At 40.7% G+C, this 21,678-nt stretch overlaps 1 protein-coding gene across 3 annotated transcripts in view; it reads left to right on the top strand.

Moving 5' to 3' along the window:
- Positions 1-21,678, top strand: part of TMPRSS6 (transmembrane serine protease 6) — a 106,756-nt gene that overhangs the window by 22,534 nt on the left and 62,544 nt on the right. For 2 of the 3 annotated variants that reach the window (XM_077277727.1, XM_077277725.1), the window contains exons 2-7: positions 9,590-9,713; positions 13,768-13,907; positions 14,721-14,788; positions 15,954-16,135; positions 17,497-17,538; positions 20,720-20,924. In XM_077277727.1, the coding sequence (XP_077133842.1) occupies positions 9,590-9,713; positions 13,768-13,907; positions 14,721-14,788; positions 15,954-16,135; positions 17,497-17,538; positions 20,720-20,924 (761 nt within the window). The remainder of the gene's footprint in view (positions 1-9,589; positions 9,714-13,767; positions 13,908-14,720; positions 14,789-15,953; positions 16,136-17,496; positions 17,539-20,719; positions 20,925-21,678) is intronic. The other variant, XM_077277726.1, reaches the window with a different exon arrangement.

Genomic DNA, 21,678 nt, shown 5'->3' with positions numbered 1-21,678 from the left:
CTTTCACGCTGCCCATCCTGATCGCCCTGGTGGTCGTAGTGAGGGTTCGGTGACCCCTCCTTAAAGGGGGGGTTGTTGTGAATTTGGATTCTGGGCTCCCCCGGTGGCTACTGGTGGAATTGAACTTGTGTCATCATCTTCCCTGTTCACCTGTTCTCATCAGATCTGGGTGTCGCTATATAACCTGGCTTCTCTGTTAGTTGCTTGCCGGTCAACAATGTTATCAGAAGCCTCTCTGTGCTTGTTCCTGCTCCCAGACATCTCCTAGATAAGTTGGACCTTCGTCCATGTTTGTTTTTGTGTTTTGGTTCCAGTTCACAGCTGCAGTTTCGTTACTGTGTCTGGAAAGCTCTTGTTGATCAGGAATTGCCACTCTGGTATTATGAGTTAATGCCAGAGTCCTAAAGTAATTTCTGGATGGTGTTTTGTTAGGGTTTTCTACTGACCATGAAAGTGTGCTTTCTGTCTTCTGCTATCTAGAAAGCGGACCTCAAATTTGCTAAAATCTATTTTCCTGCTGCGTTTGTTATTTCTTCTAAAATCACCGCCAATATATGTGGGGGGCCTCTGTCTCCTTTTTGGGCATTTCTCTAGAGGTGAGTCAGGTCTTATATTTCCCTCTGCTAGCATTATTTAGTTCTCCGGCCGGCGCTGGGCATATAGGGATAAAAAGTAGGACATGCTACCTGGCTACTTCTAGTTGTGCGGTAGGTTTAGTTCATGGTCAGTACAGTTACCATCTTCCAAGAGCTTGTTCCTATATAGGCTTATGCTATGTTCTCTGGCCATGGAGATCATGACAGTTTGACCGGCCCGTAAAGGGTTAAAATCCTTGGCTGAGAAAGGAGAGAAATAAGAAGTCTGCTGAGAGTTTTTTTTTTTTTTTTTTTTTTTTTGTGCTCTTGATTGGATCACTTGCCAGTCTGTCTATGCTGCAGTCTTTCTTTTTTTTTCTCTCTCCTTCTAATCTTTGAATGGCTCTGTGTTCACCTGTTTATAATGGATCTTCAGAGTGTAACTGCAGGTTTGAATAATCTCGCCACGAAAGTACAAAGTTTGCAAGATTTTGTTGTTCATGCTCCGGTATCTGAGCCGAGAATTCCTTTGCCGGAATTTTTCTCGGGGAATAGATCTGGCTTTCAGAATTTTAGAAATAATTGTAAGTTATTTTTGTCCCTGAAATCTCGTTCTGCTGGAGACCCTGCACAGCAGGTTGGGATTGTGATTTCCTTGCTCCGTGGCGACCCTCAAGACTGGGCTTTTTCATTGGCACCAGGGGATCCTGCGTTGCGCAATGTGGATGCGTTTTTTCTGGCCTTGGGGCTGCTCTATGAGGAACCTCATTTGGAACTTCAGGCAGAAAAAACTTTGATGTCCCTATCGCAGGGGCAAGATGAAGCTGAAATTTACTGCCAAAGATTCCGTAAATGGTCTGTGCTTACTCAGTGGAATGAGTGTGCCTTGGCGGCTACTTTCAGAGAGGGTCTCTCTGATGCCATTAAGGATGTTATGGTGGGGTTCCCTGTGCCTGCGGGTCTGAATGAGTCCATGACAATGGCCATTCAGATCGATAGGCGCCTGCGGGAGCGCAAACCAGTGCACCATCTGGCGGTGTCCACTGAGAAGACGCCAGAAAGCATGCAGTGTGATAGAATTCTGTCCAGAAGCGAGCGGCAGAATTTTAGACGGAAAAATGGGTTGTGTTTCTATTGTGGGGATTCTACTCATGTTATATCAGCATGCTCTAAGCGTACTAAAAAGCTTGATAAATCTGTTTCCATTGGCACTTTACAGTCTAAATTTATTTTGTCTGTGACCCTGATTTGCTCTTTGTCATCTATTACCACGGACGCCTATATCGACTCTGGCGCCGCTTTGAGTCTTATGGATTGGTCATTTGCCAATCGTTGTGGGTATGATTTAGAGCCTTTGGAGACTCCTATTCCTCTGAAGGGGATTGACTCCACCCCATTGGCTAATAATAAACCACAATACTGGACACAAGTAACTATGCGTATTAATCCGGATCACCAGGAGATTATTCGTTTTCTGGTGCTGTATAATCTACATGATGATTTGGTGCTAGGATTGCCATGGCTGCAGTCTCACAACCCAGTCCTTGACTGGAGAGCTATGTCTGTGTTGAGCTGGGGATGTAGGGGGACTCATGGGGACGTACCTTTGGTTTCCATTTCATCATCTATTCCCTCTGAAATCCCTGAGTTCCTGTCTGAGTATCGTGACGTCTTTGAAGAACCCAAGCTGGGTTCACTACCTCCGCACCGTGAGTGCGATTGTGCTATAGATTTAATTCCGGGTAGTAAATATCCAAAGGGTCGTTTATTTAATCTGTCTGTGCCTGAACATGCTGCTATGCGAGAATATATAAAGGAGTCCTTGGAAAAGGGACATATTCGTCCATCGTCATCTCCCTTAGGAGCCGGTTTTTTCTTTGTGTCAAAAAAAGACGGCTCTTTGAGACCATGTATTGATTATCGGCTTTTGAATAAAATCACGGTTAAATATCAATACCCATTGCCGTTGCTGACTGATTTGTTTGCTCGCATAAAGGGGGCCAAGTGGTTCTCTAAGATTGATCTCCGTGGGGCGTATAATTTGGTGCGGATCAGGCAGGGGGATGAGTGGAAAACCGCATTTAATACGCCCGAGGGCCACTTTGAGTATTTGGTGATGCCTTTTGGTCTTTCTAATGCCCCTTCAGTCTTCCAGTCCTTTATGCATGATATTTTCCGCGATTTTTTGGATAAATTTATGATAGTGTATCTGGATGATATTCTGATTTTTTCGGATGACTGGGACTCTCATGTCCAGCAAGTCAAGAGGGTTTTTCAGGTTTTGCGGTCTAATTCTCTGTGTGTCAAGGGTTCTAAGTGCGTTTTTGGGGTTCAGAGAATTTCCTTTTTGGGATATATTTTTTCTCCCTCTTCCATTGAGATGGATCCTGTCAAGGTTCAAGCTATTTGTGATTGGACGCAGCCCTCTTCTCTTAAAAGTCTTCAGAAATTTTTGGGCTTTGCCAACTTTTATCGTCGATTTATTTCTGGTTTTTCGGATGTCGTTAAGCCATTGACCGATTTGACTAGACAGGGTGCTGATGTTGCTAATTGGTCTCCTGATGCTGTGGAGGCCTTTCAGGAGCTTAAGCGCCGTTTTTCTTCTGCCCCTGTGTTGCGTCAGCCTGATGTGGCTCTTCCTTTTCAGGTTGAGGTCGACGCTTCTGAGATCGGAGCTGGGGCAGTGTTGTCGCAGAAAAGTTCTGACTGCTCCGTGATGAGGCCTTGTGCCTTCTTTTCCCGTAAATTTTCGCCCGCTGAGCGGAATTATGATGTTGGGAATCGGGAGCTTTTGGCCATGAAGTGGGCGTTTGAGGAATGGCGCCATTGGCTTGAGGGGGCCAGACATCAGGTGGTGGTATTGACTGACCACAAAAATTTGATTTATCTTGAGACCGCCAGGCGCCTGAATCCTAGACAGGCGCGCTGGTCATTATTTTTTTCTCGCTTTAATTTTGTGGTGTCATACCTACCGGGTTCTAAGAATGTTAAGGCGGATGCCCTTTCTAGGAGTTTTGAGCCTGATTCACCCGGCAACTCTGAGGCCACAGGTATCCTTAAGGATGGAGTTATTTTGTCAGCCGTTTCTCCAGACCTGCGGCGGGCCTTGCAGGAGTTTCAGGCGGATAGACCGGAGCGTTGTCCGCCTGATAGGCTGTTTGTTCCTGATGATTGGACCAGTAGAGTCATCTCTGAGGTGCATTCTTCTGCATTGGCAGGTCATCCTGGAATTTTTGGTACCAGGGATTTGGTGGCAAGATCCTTCTGGTGGCCTTCCCTGTCACGTGATGTGCGAGGCTTTGTGCAGTCTTGTGACGTTTGTGCTCGGGCCAAGCCTTGTTGTTCTCGGGCTAGTGGATTGTTGTTGCCCTTGCCTATTCCTAAGAGGCCTTGGACGCACATCTCGATGGATTTTATTTCAGATCTGCCTGTTTCCCAGAAGATGTCTGTCATCTGGGTGGTGTGTGACCGTTTTTCTAAGATGGTCCATTTGGTTCCCCTGCCCAAATTGCCTTCTTCTTCCGAGTTGGTTCCCCTGTTTTTTCAAAATGTTGTTCGTTTGCATGGTATTCCTGAGAATATCGTTTCTGACAGAGGAACCCAATTTGTGTCTAGATTTTGGCGGGCATTCTGTGCTAGGATGGGCATAGATTTGTCTTTTTCGTCTGCTTTTCACCCTCAGACTAATGGCCAGACCGAGCGGACTAATCAGACCCTGGAGACATATCTGAGGTGTTTTGTGTCTGCTGACCAGGATGATTGGGTTGCTTTTTTGCCATTGGCGGAGTTCGCCCTCAATAATCGGGCCAGCTCTGCCACCTTGGTGTCCCCGTTTTTCTGTAATTCGGGGTTCCATCCTCGATTTTCCTCCGGTCAGGTGGAATCCTCGGATTGTCCTGGAGTGGATGCGGTGGTGGAGAGATTGCATCATATCTGGGGGCAGGTGATGGACAATTTGAAGTTGTCCCAGGAGAAGACTCAGCTTTTTGCCAACCGTCACCGTCGTGTTGGTCCTCGGCTTTGTGTTGGAGATTTGGTGTGGTTGTCTTCTCGTTTTGTCCCTATGAGGGTCTCTTCTCCTAAGTTTAAGCCTCGGTTCATCGGTCCGTATAAAATATTGGAGATTCTTAACCCTGTTTCCTTCCGTTTAGATCTCCCTGCATCCTTTTCTATTCATAACGTTTTTCATCGGTCGTTATTGCGCAGGTATGAGGCACCGGTTGTGCCTTCCGTTGAGCCCCCTGCTCCGGTGTTGGTGGAGGGTGAGTTGGAGTATGTTGTGGAGAAAATCCTAGACTCCCGTGTTTCCAGACGGAGACTCCAGTATCTGGTCAAGTGGAAGGGATACGGCCAGGAGGATAATTCTTGGGTCACTGCATCTGATGTTCATGCCTCCGATCTGGTTCGTGCCTTTCATAGGGCCCATCCTGATCGCCCTGGTGGTTCTGGTGAGGGTTCGGTGCCCCCTCCTTGAGGGGGGGGTACTGTTGTGAATTTGGATTCTGGGCTCCCCCGGTGGCTACTGGTGGAATTGAACTTGTGTCATCATCTTCCCTGTTCACCTGTTCTCATCAGATCTGGGTGTCGCTATATAACCTGGCTTCTCTGTTAGTTGCTTGCCGGTCAACAATGTTATCAGAAGCCTCTCTGTGCTTGTTCCTGCTCCCAGACATCTCCTAGATAAGTTGGACCTTCGTCCATGTTTGTTTTTGTGTTTTGGTTCCAGTTCACAGCTGCAGTTTCGTTACTGTGTCTGGAAAGCTCTTGTTGATCAGGAATTGCCACTCTGGTATTATGAGTTAATGCCAGAGTCCTAAAGTAATTTCTGGATGGTGTTTTGTTAGGGTTTTCTACTGACCATGAAAGTGTGCTTTCTGTCTTCTGCTATCTAGAAAGCGGACCTCAAATTTGCTAAAATCTATTTTCCTGCTGCGTTTGTTATTTCTTCTAAAATCACCGCCAATATATGTGGGGGGCCTCTGTCTCCTTTTTGGGCATTTCTCTAGAGGTGAGTCAGGTCTTATATTTCCCTCTGCTAGCATTATTTAGTTCTCCGGCCGGCGCTGGGCATATAGGGATAAAAAGTAGGACATGCTACCTGGCTACTTCTAGTTGTGCGGTAGGTTTAGTTCATGGTCAGTACAGTTACCATCTTCCAAGAGCTTGTTCCTATATAGGCTTATGCTATGTTCTCTGGCCATGGAGATCATGACAGGGGGTACTGTTATGAACTATACTTTTGGGCTCCCTCTTGTGGTCACTCGCGGTATGGCTCTTGTATACTCTTTCCCCAGGTTGGTAGTCACCTGGTTCGTTAACACTCTGGGTGTTTCTATTTAAACTTCCTGGAGTCTTAGTCCATTGCCTGGCATCCATGTAATCAGTCCTTGTCTGGTTGCTCTTGTCTACTGGTCCTGATTTTTGCAACATAAGCTAAGTCCTGCTTTCTTGTTTTTTTTGTTATTTGTATTATTCTGTTTTTTGTCCAGCTTGTTCATAATGTGATTCCTGATTTTGCTGGAAGCTCTAAGGGGGCTGATATTCTCCCCCCATACCGTTAGTCGGTACGGGGGTTCTTGGATATTCAGCGTGGATATTTTTGTAGGGTTTTTCGCTGACCACATAAGACCGCTTTCTATATTTCTGCTATTATTTAGTGGGCCTCTCTTTTGCTGAATCTAGTTCATACTTACGTTTGTCCTTTCCTCTTACCTCACCGTTATTATTTGTTGGGGGCCTGTATCTACTTTGGGGTACCTTTCTCTGGAGGCAAGTGAGGTCTGTATTTTCTCTGAAAGGGTTAGTTAGATCTCCGGCTGGCGCGAGACGTCTAGAAGCAACGTAGGTACGTTCCCCGGCTGCTATTAGTTGTGGGCTAGGATCAGGTATGTGGTCAGCTCAGTTACCACCTCCCTAAGAGCTAGTTTTTATGTTTGCAGACTTTGCTGAAGACCCTGAGATCCTCTGCCATTAGGATCACAACACATGACCCTGAGTAACCTACCGGCGCTCCATAGGTTGCAGGAGAGAATCGTTGGATGTCACGGGAAACACAATGGATTACTTCGCAGCTGCTCGGATAATTTTTTAATATTAAATGGATAAACTAAGCAATGTGTGGGGGAGTCTTATTCAAATAAACTTTTTTTTCCTGTGTGTGATTTTTCTTATTTTTAAATACGTTTTATTAGAAATATTACCAGAAAATTCCCACCTGAATAAAGTGAATGAAGTGCTATAGAAGATAGTTTATGCTTAGTTAATATCACAAACAAATCTAATGATATAAATAAGGTCAACTTATTGTGAAAAAACAACTGAAAAAGACCCTTTAAAAATGAACTTTTAATGTAATTCACTAAAAAAAGTGTTTAGTAGTTAGCTGAAACCCATTAAAAAGGGGAACTTGACTACAAGGACAAATAATTGACATGCAAGTGGGGACGAAACTGGCATGCTGAACTTAGGTTGTCAATCTCTACGGACAGGAAGGGTGAGATTAGGGGACTTTAAGAACAATTTTTTTCCTCTATTTACTTGGGTATTTGTTATATGGTTCCGACAGTGGTAGTAACTAAGCATAAACTATGTTCTATAGCACTTTATTCACTATATTTAGGTGGGAATTTTCTGATTGAGAACTATTTTAATAATATTTCTAATAAAATGTAATTTTAGGGGGTTAAGTGTGTAAATTGTTAGGTCTATACCATGCTCTATATTTAATTCTTTAAGCAGCTTCTAGAAATGGCGCCACACCAGTGCAATCGGGAAAAGCCGAGGCTAAGCATCAGAATTGGCGCATCTAATTGGTGCGCCATTTCTGGAGCAGCTGAGGGCTGGACTTATTAGGCTGGGAAGGGATGAATAGCCATGGACTTTCCCAGCCTATTAATATTAACCTACAGCAGTCTGCTTTGCCTTAACTGGTTATTAAAAATAGGTGTGATTCCCACATAATGTTTGAGAGGTCCCCCCATTTTTTAATAACCAGCAAAGGCAAAAAAGACAGCTGGGGGCTGATATTTATAGGCTGGGAAGGTTCATGGAAATTGGCCCTTTCCAGCATCAGACCAGCTAACAGCTGCCTGCTTTCCTTTGGCTGGCTATTAAATATAGGAGGGACTCCACATCACTTTTTCATTTATTTATTTAACAAGTACAGTAAACTAGACACACAAAGCACTGCTCCACTCCTCCATTTGGACTTCCACCACAAGGAGGCAGAGGTCCAAGTGGAGCAGTGCCTTGGGTGTGTAGTTTGCTTTACTTGTTAATAAATAAATTTAAACAAATTTAAACAGAAAGCAGCAGTGGTCGGTCTCCTAGGCAACGAGCTGTAAATAAAACAAAAGAAAAGTGTTGAAGGTAATCTGCTATGAAGTTTTTGCTACCTAATCTGATAGGAGCATGACATAGGGCCAGAGAGCCTGATTTCAGTGATTTGTCACTTATTGGACTGCTTGCTATAGTTTTAATAAAATTACTGTATTATTAGCAGTGGGCTAGTAAACCTGCTTCCATGCAGTCCTCCATATTTGTGAGCTCTCTATAGCCCTGCTACTATCACTTCTTGTCAGATTTCTGCCTATTCATAGTGGACAGAGAAAGCTGACAATCAGGGGTATGAACCGGGTTAACAGAGCTCATTATGTAGATAACTGCGAGATCTGCAGCAAATAAAACAGCTTTTATCAAAACTGAAGCAAGTAGCCCAGTAAGTGATACATTGCTCAAATCAGGGTCATTGCCCCTACATCAATCATGCTGCTCTTAGCTGGTGGGGCAAAAACCTTGTGTCAGATTCTTTTAATATCTCAAGAACAGCTGCAATTTTTAATGAGCAGTAAATTGCAAAAGTGCTTGTTTTTACAAACACTATTCAACAATATCCATCTATGAAGAGGGGAACAATCCTTTAATAAAGCAATGTGTGGAACTATTATGTGTGCATTCTGCAGCAAAATACTATACAGCACTACGTGTTGGTACTATTGAGACAATATACTGTATGATAAAAAGTATTGGAGCATGGTATTGAGCGATGATGTGACCAATGTATGGAATATTTATTGAGCCATTCATTTTATTGTAGTTCTAAGTGGACATTGGATGTTAGGAATCGGATTACGGTAATCTGTTATTATGATATTATTTTATATATGTCATTTAGAGGACACAAGCTAGCATGTGGAAGAAGGTGCTGTGGTCAGAAGAGACCACAGATTTTTGGGGCTAAATGCAAAACGTGTGGCAGAAAATTAACACTGCACATCACCCTGAAAACACCATCCCCACAGTCAAACATGGTGGTGGCAACATCATGCTGTGAGGATGCCTTTCTTCAACAGGCACAAGGAAGCTGGTCAGAGTTGATGGAAAGATGAATGGAGCTAAATACAGTGCAATCCTGGAGGAAAACCTGTTAGAGGATTCAAAACACTTGCGAATGGGGCATAGGTTAATCTTACAGCACGACAATGACCCTAAAGATACTGTCAGAGCTATGATGAAATGGTTTAGATAAAAGTCATTCATGCGTGTGAATGGCCCATTCAAGGTCCATTCAATCTCACTGAGCTAGAGCGAGTGCACAAAGGAGAATGGGCAAAAATGTCAGCCTCTAGATGTGCAGCTGATGGACTCATACCTCAAAAAGACCACAAAGCTAGTCCTACAAAGTGTTGACTCAGGGGGCTGAATACAAATGCATGTCACAATTTTCAGATTTATATTTTTAAAATATTTAGAAAACCATATTTCATTTATATTACACCTCAGAAAAACTTGTTGTTTTCTGCACATAAATTCCAATAAAATATATTTAAGTTTTTAAGTGTAACATGAAAAAATGTGGAAAAGTTCACGAGGTATGAATACTTTTTCAAGGAAGTGTATGTCTTATTTGAAGATATAGCAGAATATGTTGCGGATTTTCTCATAAATGACTTTTTTTCTAATTTTAGGTTTATCGCATCTATTGGAACTTACTCAGTTTTGTATCTTTCTGGCAGGATTCAGAGTCTCTGGTCGAGAATCAGAAGACTTCATGGACATCCTGGGACTGGCTGAGATGTGCTCCTCTCTGGTTGATTGTGATTGTATTTGCTGCAGCTGGAATTACATGGTTCCTTTTAGGTACCATAGTTATATCTGTCACCTAGATTAATATCTACAGGAAAATATACTCATTAGTTATATTATTGTTCCATTATTGCACAACCAGCTATTTTAGTGCATTCTTCTACATCTTGACCTGTCAATGCTGACTCGGCAAATTACAGAAAAACTGACAATTTTTCTCAGCACTCTAATTAACGTTTTATAGAAGTAATACTTTGCTTTTTTTAATGGCAGTAAGAGTTTCTGTCATACCAAATGATCACTCTATCTGTATCTAATTACTAGTCTACTTTTGTAATAGAGAGAGCAGTACATATGTTTTCCCATAAAAAAATTTCGCTAAGTATAGTACAGCTTTCCTGTATCCCCATGTTAATTATACAGGCACAGATAGTACTTGCTTGCTACAGTATCTCCATGTAATTTATATAGGCACAGATAGTACTTTCTTACTTCACCTCCCTGTAAATTTTATAGGCACAGATAGAACTTACTTACTATATCTCCATATAATTTATATAGGCACAGATAGTACTTTCTTACTTCATCTCCCTGTAAATTTTATAGGCACAGCACAGATAGTACTTTCTTACTATATCTCCATGTAATTTATATAGGCACAGATAGTACTTTCTTACTTCATCTCCCTGTAAATTTTATAGGCACAGATAGTACTTTCTAACTTCATCTCCCTGTAAATTTTATAGGCACAGATAGTACTTTCTTACTCCATCTCCCTGTAAATTTTATAGGCACAGATAGTACTTTCTTACTTCATCTCCCTGTAAATTTTATAGGCACAGATAGTACTTTCTTACTTCATCTCCCTGTAAATTTTATAGGCACAGATAGTACTTTCTTACTCCATCTCCCTGTAAATTTTATAGGCACAGATAGTACTTTCTTACTTCATCTCCCTGTAAATTTTATAGGCACAGATAGTACTTTCTTACTTCATCTCCCTGTATATTTTATAGGCACAGATAGTACTTTCTTACTATATCTCCATATAATTTATATAGGCACAGATAGTACTTTCTTACTTTAGCTCCTTGTAAATTTTATAGGCACAGATAGTACTTTCTTACTATATCTCCATATAATTTATATAGGCACAGATAGTACTTTCTTACTTTAGCTCCTTGTAAATTTTATAGGCACAGATAGTACTTTCTTACTATATCTCCATATAATTTATATAGGCACAGATAGTACTTTCTTACTTCATCTCCCTGTAAATTTTATAGGCACAGATATTACTTTCTAACTCCATCTCCCTGTAAATTTTATAGGCACAGATAGTACTTTCTTACTATATCTCCATGTAATTTATATAGGCACAGATAGTACTTTCTTACTTCATCTCCCTGTAAATTTTATAAGCACAGATAGTATTTTCTTACTTCATCTCCCTGTAAATTTTATAGGCACAGATAGTACTTTCTTACTATATCTCTATGTAATTTATATAGGCACAGATAGTACTTTCTTACTTCATCTCCCTGTACATTTTATAGGCACAGATAGTACTTTCTTACTATATCTCTATGTAATTTATATAGGCACAGATAGTACTTTCTTACTTCATCTCCCTGTAAATTTTATAGGCACAGATAGTACTTTCTTACTCCATCTCCCTGTAAATTTTATAGGCACAGATAGTACTTTCTTACTTCATCTCCCTGTAAATTTTATAGGCACAGATAGTACTTTCTTACTTTAGCTCCTTGTAAATTTTATAGGCACAGATAGTACTTGCTTAGCGTATTTCCATGTAAATCATGAAAGCAGAGATAATACTGACTCCCATTCTCCCCTTGTAAGTAGTGGAAATATCTATCTATCTATCTATCTATCTATCTATCTATCTATTTCTAAATATAAATGCATGGAATGTACTGGCTTCTTGATTTGTTTTTTTTTGTCAATGTACATTATATAGGCACACATAGTACTTCCTCCAGGTATCTACATGAAAATAATATGAGCACAGATAGTACTAATTGCATGTTAATCTTCTTTATTTCTGAAAAAGCTCCTGGTGTATATGTTCAACATATCCATAAGGCTTTTTTTACCTGATGGAGACCAAACAGAGTCGTTTTGGCCTTCATCAGTCAACTATGTATTGCCATTTTTTTTTCTTTTCATTTTATAGAAAAGCAAAGTAAACTGCACTTAACTTTATGGAGGGCCACAACTAAACAAGTACCGGTATACTTATTCTAACAATAAGTCACACTAGAGGATGCCATACATCAGCGTTAACTGTCGGAGGGATAGATTAGGAAATCTGCCCAATATATACCTCTGCATTCAAACTCAAGTTAAGTCAAACAAATATATACCTGCAGCTCCAAGGCCCATAAAGATCTGCGATGCTTAGATTCATTAGATCTCAGTTGGGTCCATATGATGTTCCACTCAATTTGGGTGCCATGTAAAAAGATCCTTTGGCCGTGTTCAGACGCAGCGAATACACTGGAACTTTTCCACCCTGATTTTTAGGGCAGAAATTCTGTAGTGTATTATAGTAACAAAAAATATTTAATTAGAAAATATTAGTAGAGAAAAAATTAAAATAAAAAAGTAGAAACTGACTTGTGATGTTAAATGTAATATACACTCACCGGCCACTTTATTAGGTACACCATGCTAGTAACGGGTTGGACCCCCTTTTGCCTTCAGAACTGCCTCAATTCTTCGTGGCATAGATTCAACAAGGTGCTGGAAGCATTCCTCAGAGATTTTGGTCCATATTGACATGATGGCATCACACAGTTGCCGCAGATTTGTCGGCTGCACATCCCAAAGATGCTCCATACAAGGCAGGATGGATCCATGCTTTCATGTTGTTTACGCCAAATTCTGACCCTACCATCCGAATGTCGCAGCAGAAATCGAGACTCATCAGACCAAGCAACGTTTTTCCAATCTTCTACTGTCCAATTTTGATGAGCTTGTACAAATTGTAGCCTCAGTTTCCTGTTCTTAGCTGAAAGGAGTGGTACCCGGTGTGGTCTTCTGCTGCTGTAGCCCATCTGCCTCAAAGTTCGACGCACTGTGCGTTCAGAGATGCTCTTAGGCCTACCTTGGTTGTAACGGGTGACGATTTGAGTCACTGTTGCCTTTCTATCAGCTCGAACCAGTCTGCCCATTCTCCTCTGACCTCTGGCATCAACAAGGCATTTCCACCCACAGAACTGCCGCTCACTGGATTTTTTTTCTTTTTCGGACCATTCTCTGTAAACCCTAGAGATGGTTGTGCGTGAAAATCCCAGTAGATCAGCAGTTTCTGAAATACTCAGACCAGCCCTTCTGGCACCAACAACCATGCCACGTTCAAAGGCACTCAAATCACCTTTCTTCCCCATACTGATGCTCGGTTTGAACTGCAGGAGATTGTCTTGACCATGTCTACATGCCTAAATGCACTGAGTTGCCGCCATGTGATTGGCTGATTAGAAATTAAGTGTTAACAAGAAGTTGGACAGGTGTACCTAATAAAGTGGCCGGTGAGTGTACGTTGTAGGTCAGTTGTGGATTTGCTGTTCATTAAACTCAGTAGGGAAGTCGAAATTCGCAACAAACTCCATTTTTTCAATCTTTTGCTGTGAATTATATCTAGATCAAAATTCAAAACTGCTAAAAAAGAACTTTGCAAATTTTAAAATAAAAAAATAAAATGCTGTACTCCCTTTTCCTTATACATATGCAATTCTTTTCCTACTCTTCCAGTTTCTCTAAAACCAAATAACATTTTTTTTTCTCTGCGATGACATAGTAGGAGGCTGACAAAGGAAAGATAGCTCGGAAAGAGGAGATTAAAGTGTTTGTTTTTTTAGTTTTGCTGTATTCATAAAGGACAAATCGGCACCAAAATCTACCGAGTTTGGTGTTTATTTGTCGCTGCGATTGTCTAAGCATTTCAGGCAAAATTACCGCTGAAATTTTCAACAATTGCGCCTCTTGTCAACATACCCCAATGCATTGCTTTGTTTTCCATTGTGACTGTTGTTATTGTCACCATTTTCCTTTCTCACAAATATATGTCTCTTTCTTACTGCAGAAGTGGACTTCACACCAGAAATGACAACCAATAAAATATTTGCCTGTAACCTGCGAATTGTGAGCCATGAATTTACAAGGGAACTCGGCCAGCCTGAAAGCAATATATTTAAGAGGGAAGCATCTCACCTGAATAAACTGGTAAAGTGTTATCTGTCCTGTGGAAAATCTATTTTTTTAATCATACAGAGGAGCAGTTTTTTATTGCACAATAATATCGGGTGTTACGTCCTAGGGCATTTTTGTAATTACTAGTGATGAGCGAACGTGCCCAAAAAATGTCTTATCCGAGCATGCTTGGGTGTTATCCGAGTATCTTGGGTGTGCTCGTATATTATGTTCGAGTCCCTGCGGCTGCATGATTTGAGGCTGTTAGACAGACACAACACATGGGGGATTTCCTGTCTGTTAGGCATTCCCTCCATGTGTTGCAGCTGTCTAACACCCGAAAAATAATATTCAAGCATGCCCATATACTATTCGTCTTTTTCTGAGCTCCTCTGAGCTGATTTATGACTACAGACCACATCAAAGATACATGTGTATTGAAACAAAGGGCCTGACCAAAGAGCAATCCGATGCCAAAAAATTTTAAGAAACCCAATTGCATGAATGATACTTTTAACCACAAATGCATGCTGTACTAATATGTACTAGCGCAGCTGTAGCATGCAAAAACAAATAATAACCATACATTTTAGCAAAATAGCAACACCCCCTAAGAGCTATTGTGGCCCACGACAAGCAACTTCTTGATCACCACTGCAGTCCTATGCATTTGTTGCTGTCAATATAGCTATTACTCTGCCCTATACTGTCTGATTTGCACATTTAGTTTAACAGAACATCAGGCTAGAGAATTTTGAATGGGTTTATGTTCAGATTTTTTTGTCTTATATTATGTTTTTTAGATTCTATATTTGTAATTCTCTTACCATTGCTTTCTGTCTTTAGGTAACTGCTCTTGTCTTGGCTTCAGAATTGGCTGCATATCACAACTCCAGCATGGTCTATACTTTTGGGTGAGATAAACAGAAGGAGATTGATTTTTGACAAATAAATAAAAGGGTTGTGCACAGTGGTGTAACTAGTGTCCGATGGGCCCAATTGCAAAATTTGGACCTGTGACCCCTGCACACACCCACGCCCGCAAGCCCAATCCACCTCCACTTGCCCAGATACGAGTGCATTTGTTTCAGCAAATTTCTAAAAATTGTACATTTTCCTAGTTCTGCACAACCCTTGTATACAGTGGCATAACTAGAGTCCGATGGGCCGAGGTGCAAAATTTGGACTTAGGCCCCCACCTGCATGTTTGTCATCGGTATGGGACCTTGTAGCATTCTACATCCTATAAAGACATACGTGTTTACCCTTCATTCAATAGTGTCCCCATCCTGACACCTTCCTGTAATAATGTACACCATCCTGTCCCCTTCTTGCAATAATGTCATCCATTCTGGTCCCCATCCTGGTATAATGTCCATAATCCTGTGCCTTTTCTTGTTATAATGTCGTCTGTCCTGGATTTCTTCCTGGACCCCCTCTTGGTGTAATATACCCTTCCTGGTATAATGTTCCCCGTCCTGGGCCCCTTGCTTTAATAATGTTCCCCTTTCTGCCCCCCAAAAAATAAATGATTCTTCATAACTTCCTCCACTTTCATGTATCCTCTTCTACAGCCTGCAGCTGACTTAACTGTGCTGGCCATGGGCAGAGCATGACATCACTGCAATGCACCGCCCTTCACAAATAGGCTGATGCCAGTTCAGTTGCCGGCCTCTGATTGGCCGGCGGTATGTACTGAAGTGCAGGGAGCCACCGGATAATACACTTCAGATGAAAGTGCATCATCAGTTGCACATCCAGTTGAAGTAGGCATTGGCATTTGTGGGCCTCTCTCCTGCATGCGCCTGGTCGTGCTTGTAATTTCTATAACAGCAATTGTTCCGCCACTGCTTGTATAGATTCTTAACAATTTGGGTCAATCTACCCTATATTCTAAGCCCTGAGACCCTAGTTAGGCAACGTTTGTATTTTTTTCATAGTGTTGTTGTATGTGCCATGAGTATACACTGGGGTGCTATATTTTCTTTAGGCTTTAATTTCCGAATGCTATTATTATATATGTTGAGTCAATGTTGGCCAGTGTCTTATGCTGTACTTACCATTTATCTTTTTCTTTAGAGAGGGCAGCTTGAAAGTTTATTTTTGGGTTATCCTGGATGTGCCTAATTCTCATAGCAAAGATGTTACTGTGGACTCAGTGAAGGCAGCACTCACTAGTGTCATGCAACGTAAGTCTAAAGCCACGGGGACCTACATATATGATCAGTACCATGTGGATCCAAATTCAATGGATATATTAGGTAAGTACGTGATTTAGATTATACGGTGGCCTGAAAACGTTTGGGCACCTCCGGTCAAAATTACTGTTATTGTGAACAATTAAGCAAGTTGAAGATTAAATTATCTCTAAAAGGCCTAAAGTTAATTAAAGATGACACATTTCCTTTGTATTTTAGGCAACACAATTATATATTGTCATCTTTAACATTTAAAAAATTACAAAAAAGGAAAATGGGCTGATGCTAAAGTTTGGACAAAACCTTGGAGATTTGTGGGCTCAGATAACTTTGACCAAGGTTTCAGAGCTTAATCAGCCCAGTAGGGTTATGGCTTGCTCACTATATTAGTTAGGAAAGGCCTGGTGATACAAGTTTGCAGCTTAATATAAACCCAGCCTCCTCTAACCTTGTGCCACAACACAGCGCCATGGGTTCTTCTAAGCAGCTGCCTAGCATTCTGGAAATGGTGAAGGCTCACATGCAGGAGAAGACTATATGAAGATAGCTAAGCGTTTTCAAGCTGCCCTTTCCTCAGTTCGAAATGTAATTAAGAAATGTCAGTTAACAGGAACAGTGGAGGTCAAGATAAGGTCTGGTAGACCAAGCAAAATTTTAGTAAGATCTGCTCATAGGATGGACAGAGAAACAAATCAGAACCCCCACTTTACTGCAAAAACCTTCAGAAAGAATTAGCACACTCTGCAAAGCCCCATAGAATAACATTGGTCCGAGTGTGATACTATTTTTTGTTGGATGGCATGCAGACCGAAAATACAGTCGTTCACAAGATCTCTTACCTATATTTTCCTAAGTATGGCGTATTCACTTCTGAAAAAGTAATGTACATTGCAAAATGTTCCCCACTATACGCTATTTTGTTCAACTTTGGGGACAAGTTTATATTTTTACGTAAATGTACTTATTTGGGGCTAAAAGTCATTTTAACAATTAGGTTTTATAAAAAAAAAAAATTGCATCATTTGGCTTTTACAGGCTCTTTATTTTTCTGAACATTCATTTTTGTGTGGTCTTTGGTCATAAATCAGCTGAGAGAAGCCCAGAAAAAGACAGATAAAAGTTACAAACTCTCTCATCAGAATGTCATAAGGAGCTCAATGACAGATTCTGAGATAACTTAGAATGAGTTATCTCGTTCTGCATCCACCAATAGATAAGTACAACACAGAGATTATAGAAGGCAAATAGTGCGCAATTTGTAACGAAACCCAATTGCGAAAATGATTTTTTAGCCCTGTTCCCATGGACAACCTATGCAGCTTTCATAGGAAGCATGCCAGTGTTTCGTTCTTTACTTTGTATATTCCTTTTGGTTGGTTATAGATGTTTCACCTTATTTTATTTCCTTTGATTTATGTTTCCAGAAGGCACAATACAGAACAAGCAGCTGCTCTCCTCCAGCACTGGTAGGGTTGTCCGCCTCATCTGCTGCTTACAAAGGGTTTCCATTAATGAATATAAAATGAAACATCGTAAAAATAAAAATCATTAAGTGTCTGCTGGGAAATTACTTTGTTCATGAAAGCTCCTCCTGTTCTTTCAACATTTGTGACTGTCACAATTTCCACTCAAAACCACTATAACCACTTCCACACTACTTTTAAAGAGGTTCTCTAGTTAGCTGATGTTGGCAAAGTTTTACTTAAGTTTCAAATATACTTCTAGTGAATCCGAAGAGAACCATGGAGAAAGCATGATCTACTAGTACAAGCAGCTGGATTCTCTTCTGCGCTCTTGCGTAAAACAATATGTGCAGAATTATTAGGCAATTAGTATTTTAGATGATTAATTTTATTATTGACCAACTACAACGCTGGTGGTCAATCCAAAAGGATAATAAACCTGAAACCTGAATTTCTAAGAAAGTAAAAGTGAGGTTTCGTCTCTCTTAGGAGAACATCTATGTGTGCGGAATTATTGGGCAACCAAATGAAAAATCTAAATTTTACTATCTCAATTGTTTATTTTCATCTGTTAATTAAAGTAACAATAATAACCAAACTACTCAAAATGTACAAAAATATATTTCGGATATTGAAAAAAAAAATATCAGTGACCCATATTTCCTCCCCTTTTTTTCGAAAACAGTCCTAAGCCTTACATTGATGGAGTCAATCGGTTTCTTAATCTGTTGATGATTAAGTTTTTGGGCAGCACCAACCACATTCTCCCTGACATTGATCAGATAGGTAACAGTTCACGTTCACTGTAAATCTCCTGTTTAAGAAAGGCTCCCAAGTTCTCAGTAGGGTTTAGGTCCGGTGAGGAAGGGGCAGTGCCATTATTCTATCATCTTTAAGGCTTTTACTGGCAGTCGAGCAGTGGAGACTTCAATGCTACGATGGAGCATTGTCCTGCAGAAAAAGCATGGTTTTCTTGAAAGATGCAGACTTTTTCTCTCTGGCATTTACTAAGCCTCACCATCAGGCTATGATGTCATATCACTAGCTGGACCGGATCAATACAGAGAAAATCTTTTTGTCAACTCCAGTTTATACCCCTACCTGCACATTTAGACAGTTTTAAAGCCCTCTTCCATGTCCTCTTGGACCCGACTTCTACTAACATTGTGACCTTTTCACTTAATTTCTGGTTTAATTTGCCCCAATTTCTTTTTTAATTTTTTTTTTCATTAATTAGTTATTTTATTAATTAATTTGCTTTGCCTGCTTCTTGTACAGCATTGTTACAAATGTACAGCTTATTGCCTTGGGAATGATTATATACAGAAGGAAGCTACGTTGTACATTTCAATGTGTATGAGCCATGCCGGGTATGGACACATAATCTATCCTTTAGGTGAGATAACTTATAATATTAAAGAAAAGATTTCATAAAATGGGTAGTAAATATTTGAGATAGATTTTTATTTCAGGGGCATACAGTAAAGGAAATAAATATTTGATCCATTGCTGATTTTGTACGTTTGCTCACTGACAATATATTGACCTATAATTTTAAGGGTAAGTTAATTTTAATATTGAAATATAGAATATCAAAAATAAAATCCAGAAAATCACATTGTATAAATTTTGCATTTTGCAGTGAGAAATAAGTATTTGATCCATCTGGCAAACAAGAATTAATACTTGGTGGCAAAACCCTTCTTGGCAAGCACAGCAGTTTTCTATGGGAATAAGGTCTGTAGACTGGCTATGTCACTCCATGAGCTTAATGTGCTTCTTTTTGAGCCACTCCTTTGTTGCCTTGGCTGTATGTTTTGGGTCATTGTCTTGCTGGAAGACCCAGCCACGACCCATTTTTAATGTCCTGGCGGAAGAAAGGCGGTTGTCACTCAGGATTTTACGGTACATGGCTCCATCCATTCTCATTGATGCAGTGAAGTAGTCCTATGCCCATAGCAGAGAAACACCCCCAAAACATAATGTTTCCACCTCCATGCTTGGCAGTGGGGATGGTGATCTTTGGGTCATAGGCAGCATTTCTCCTCCTCCAAATACGGCGAGTTGAGTTAATGCCAAAGACCTCAATTTTTGTCTCATCTGACCACAACATCTTCTCCCAGTTACTCACAGAATCATACAGGTGTTCATTGGCAAACTTCAGATGGCCTGCACATGTGCCTTTTTGAGCAGGGGACCTTGCGGGCATTGCAGGATTTTAAACCTTCACAGAGTAATGTGTTAGCAATGGTTTTCTTGGTGACTGTGGTCCCAGCTGCCTTGAGATCATTAACAAGTTACCCCTGTGTAGTTTTAGGCTGATCTCTCATCTTCCTCATGATCATGGATACCCCACGAGGTGAGATTTTGCATGGTGCCCCAGATCGATGTGGATTGACAGTCATTTTGTATTTCTTCCATTTTCTTACTATTGCACCAACAGTTGTCTCCTTCTCACTCTTCTGGTTTTGTAGCCCATTCCACCTTTGTGTAGGTCTATGACCTTGTCCCTGACATCCTTAGAAAGCTCTTTGGTCTTGCCCATGTTGTAGAGGTTAGAGTCTGACTGATTGATTGAGTCTGTGGACAGGAGTCTTTTATAAAGGTGACTATGTAAGACAGCTGTCTTTAATGCAGGTAACGAGTTGATTAGGAGCATCTATCTGGTCTGTAGGAGCCAGAACTCTTAATGGTTGGTAGGGGATCAAATACTCATTTCTCACTGCAAAATGCAAATACATTTATATAATTTATACAATGTGATTTTCTGGATGTTATTATTGATATTCTATCTCTCAATGTTAAAATTAACCCACCCTTAAAATTATAGACTGTTCATGTCTTTGTCAGTAGACAAACTTACAAAATCAGCAAGGGATCAAATACTTATTTCCTTCAGTGTAGTATGGCAGAGTCTGACTGGGGCACTAACAAACCCCTTTACCTTTACCCCTTTACCCTTTACTTTGGCCATGGTATTTAGATACAGGACCAACATTTCGGTAATTTGAATCTTTGCTCTGGAAGAAAAACTCAGATTCAAAATTGTTATTTGTATGCACCACTTCTGTTAAAGTTGGTTGTTAAACTTCTTATTTTTGTACTATTATATGTTGACTCTGTTTTATTCCTTTCTCCTATTCTTCTGTCATTGTATTGTCCTCTCTGCATCCATATCCTGCAGCCTGCTACAGGTACAGCTATGTACGGGCTGGCCAAGAATTACGATTATCAGGTCCTGATTACATCTCTCCGACCTGTGTATGGCAAATACAGGGTCCTCCTGGTTACCTGTTGAAACTTCGACTCAAGTGGACACGTCCCGACTGCAGGGACCGTCTGGCCATGTATGATGCAGCTGCCCCACTTGACACTCACATCATCACTTCGTAAGTTTTGCTTTATACAAATGTTGGTAATGTCCGTGGTAATGTTTATAATTCAATGTATTACTTTTACCCCTTTAACCTTAATTGGACCAAGAATAATCAGTTAGATAATGGGCCATAGCTGATGATCTCTTGTTATGGCTGTAAAGATAAAACATTTATATTTGCTCAATATTAAATGTGAATCAGTCAGTAGTTTTTTTCTATGCAATCTGAGAGCAGGACGATGTAGAAATAGAGACACTGATTCCAGTGACGTGTCACTTAGTTTACTGGGTGCAGCAGTTGTGACAGCATCACACTTTCATCTGCTGCAGATCTAGCAGAGCTCTGAATGCTGAGCTGTGTATAACCCCGCTTTCTGTATACATTGTATAGTGACAGAAAGCGGCTAATCAGTTCCAGGGACATGGATGGACCACGAGGCACGAAGCTAGTTGTCCTGTAGTGATAAACTCCTGGTGATAAAATACTTTATTTAAACTGAAAAACTGAGCCTGGTAAGTGACACATCGCTGGAATCAGGATCTCTGCTACTACATTGTGCTGCTTTCATATTACATAGCAAAATCCTAATTTTTAAAGATGAAGGTAGACTTGAGTCCATCGAGTGCAAATTATAGCCCAATATGTTGATCCAGGGGAAGGCAAAATCCTCATGAAGCAAACACTAATAGCTCCATATTAGGGGAAAAATTCCTTTCCGACTCCACAGACGGCAGTCAGACGAGTTCACTGGATCAACGCCCCATCA

Source organism: Ranitomeya variabilis, chromosome 8 (genome assembly GCF_051348905.1).
Source record: "Ranitomeya variabilis isolate aRanVar5 chromosome 8, aRanVar5.hap1, whole genome shotgun sequence".
NCBI classification, from domain to species: Eukaryota; Metazoa; Chordata; class Amphibia; order Anura; family Dendrobatidae; genus Ranitomeya; species Ranitomeya variabilis.
Note: the sequence above shows the minus strand (reverse complement) of the source record. Positions and strands in the feature narration are given on the sequence as shown.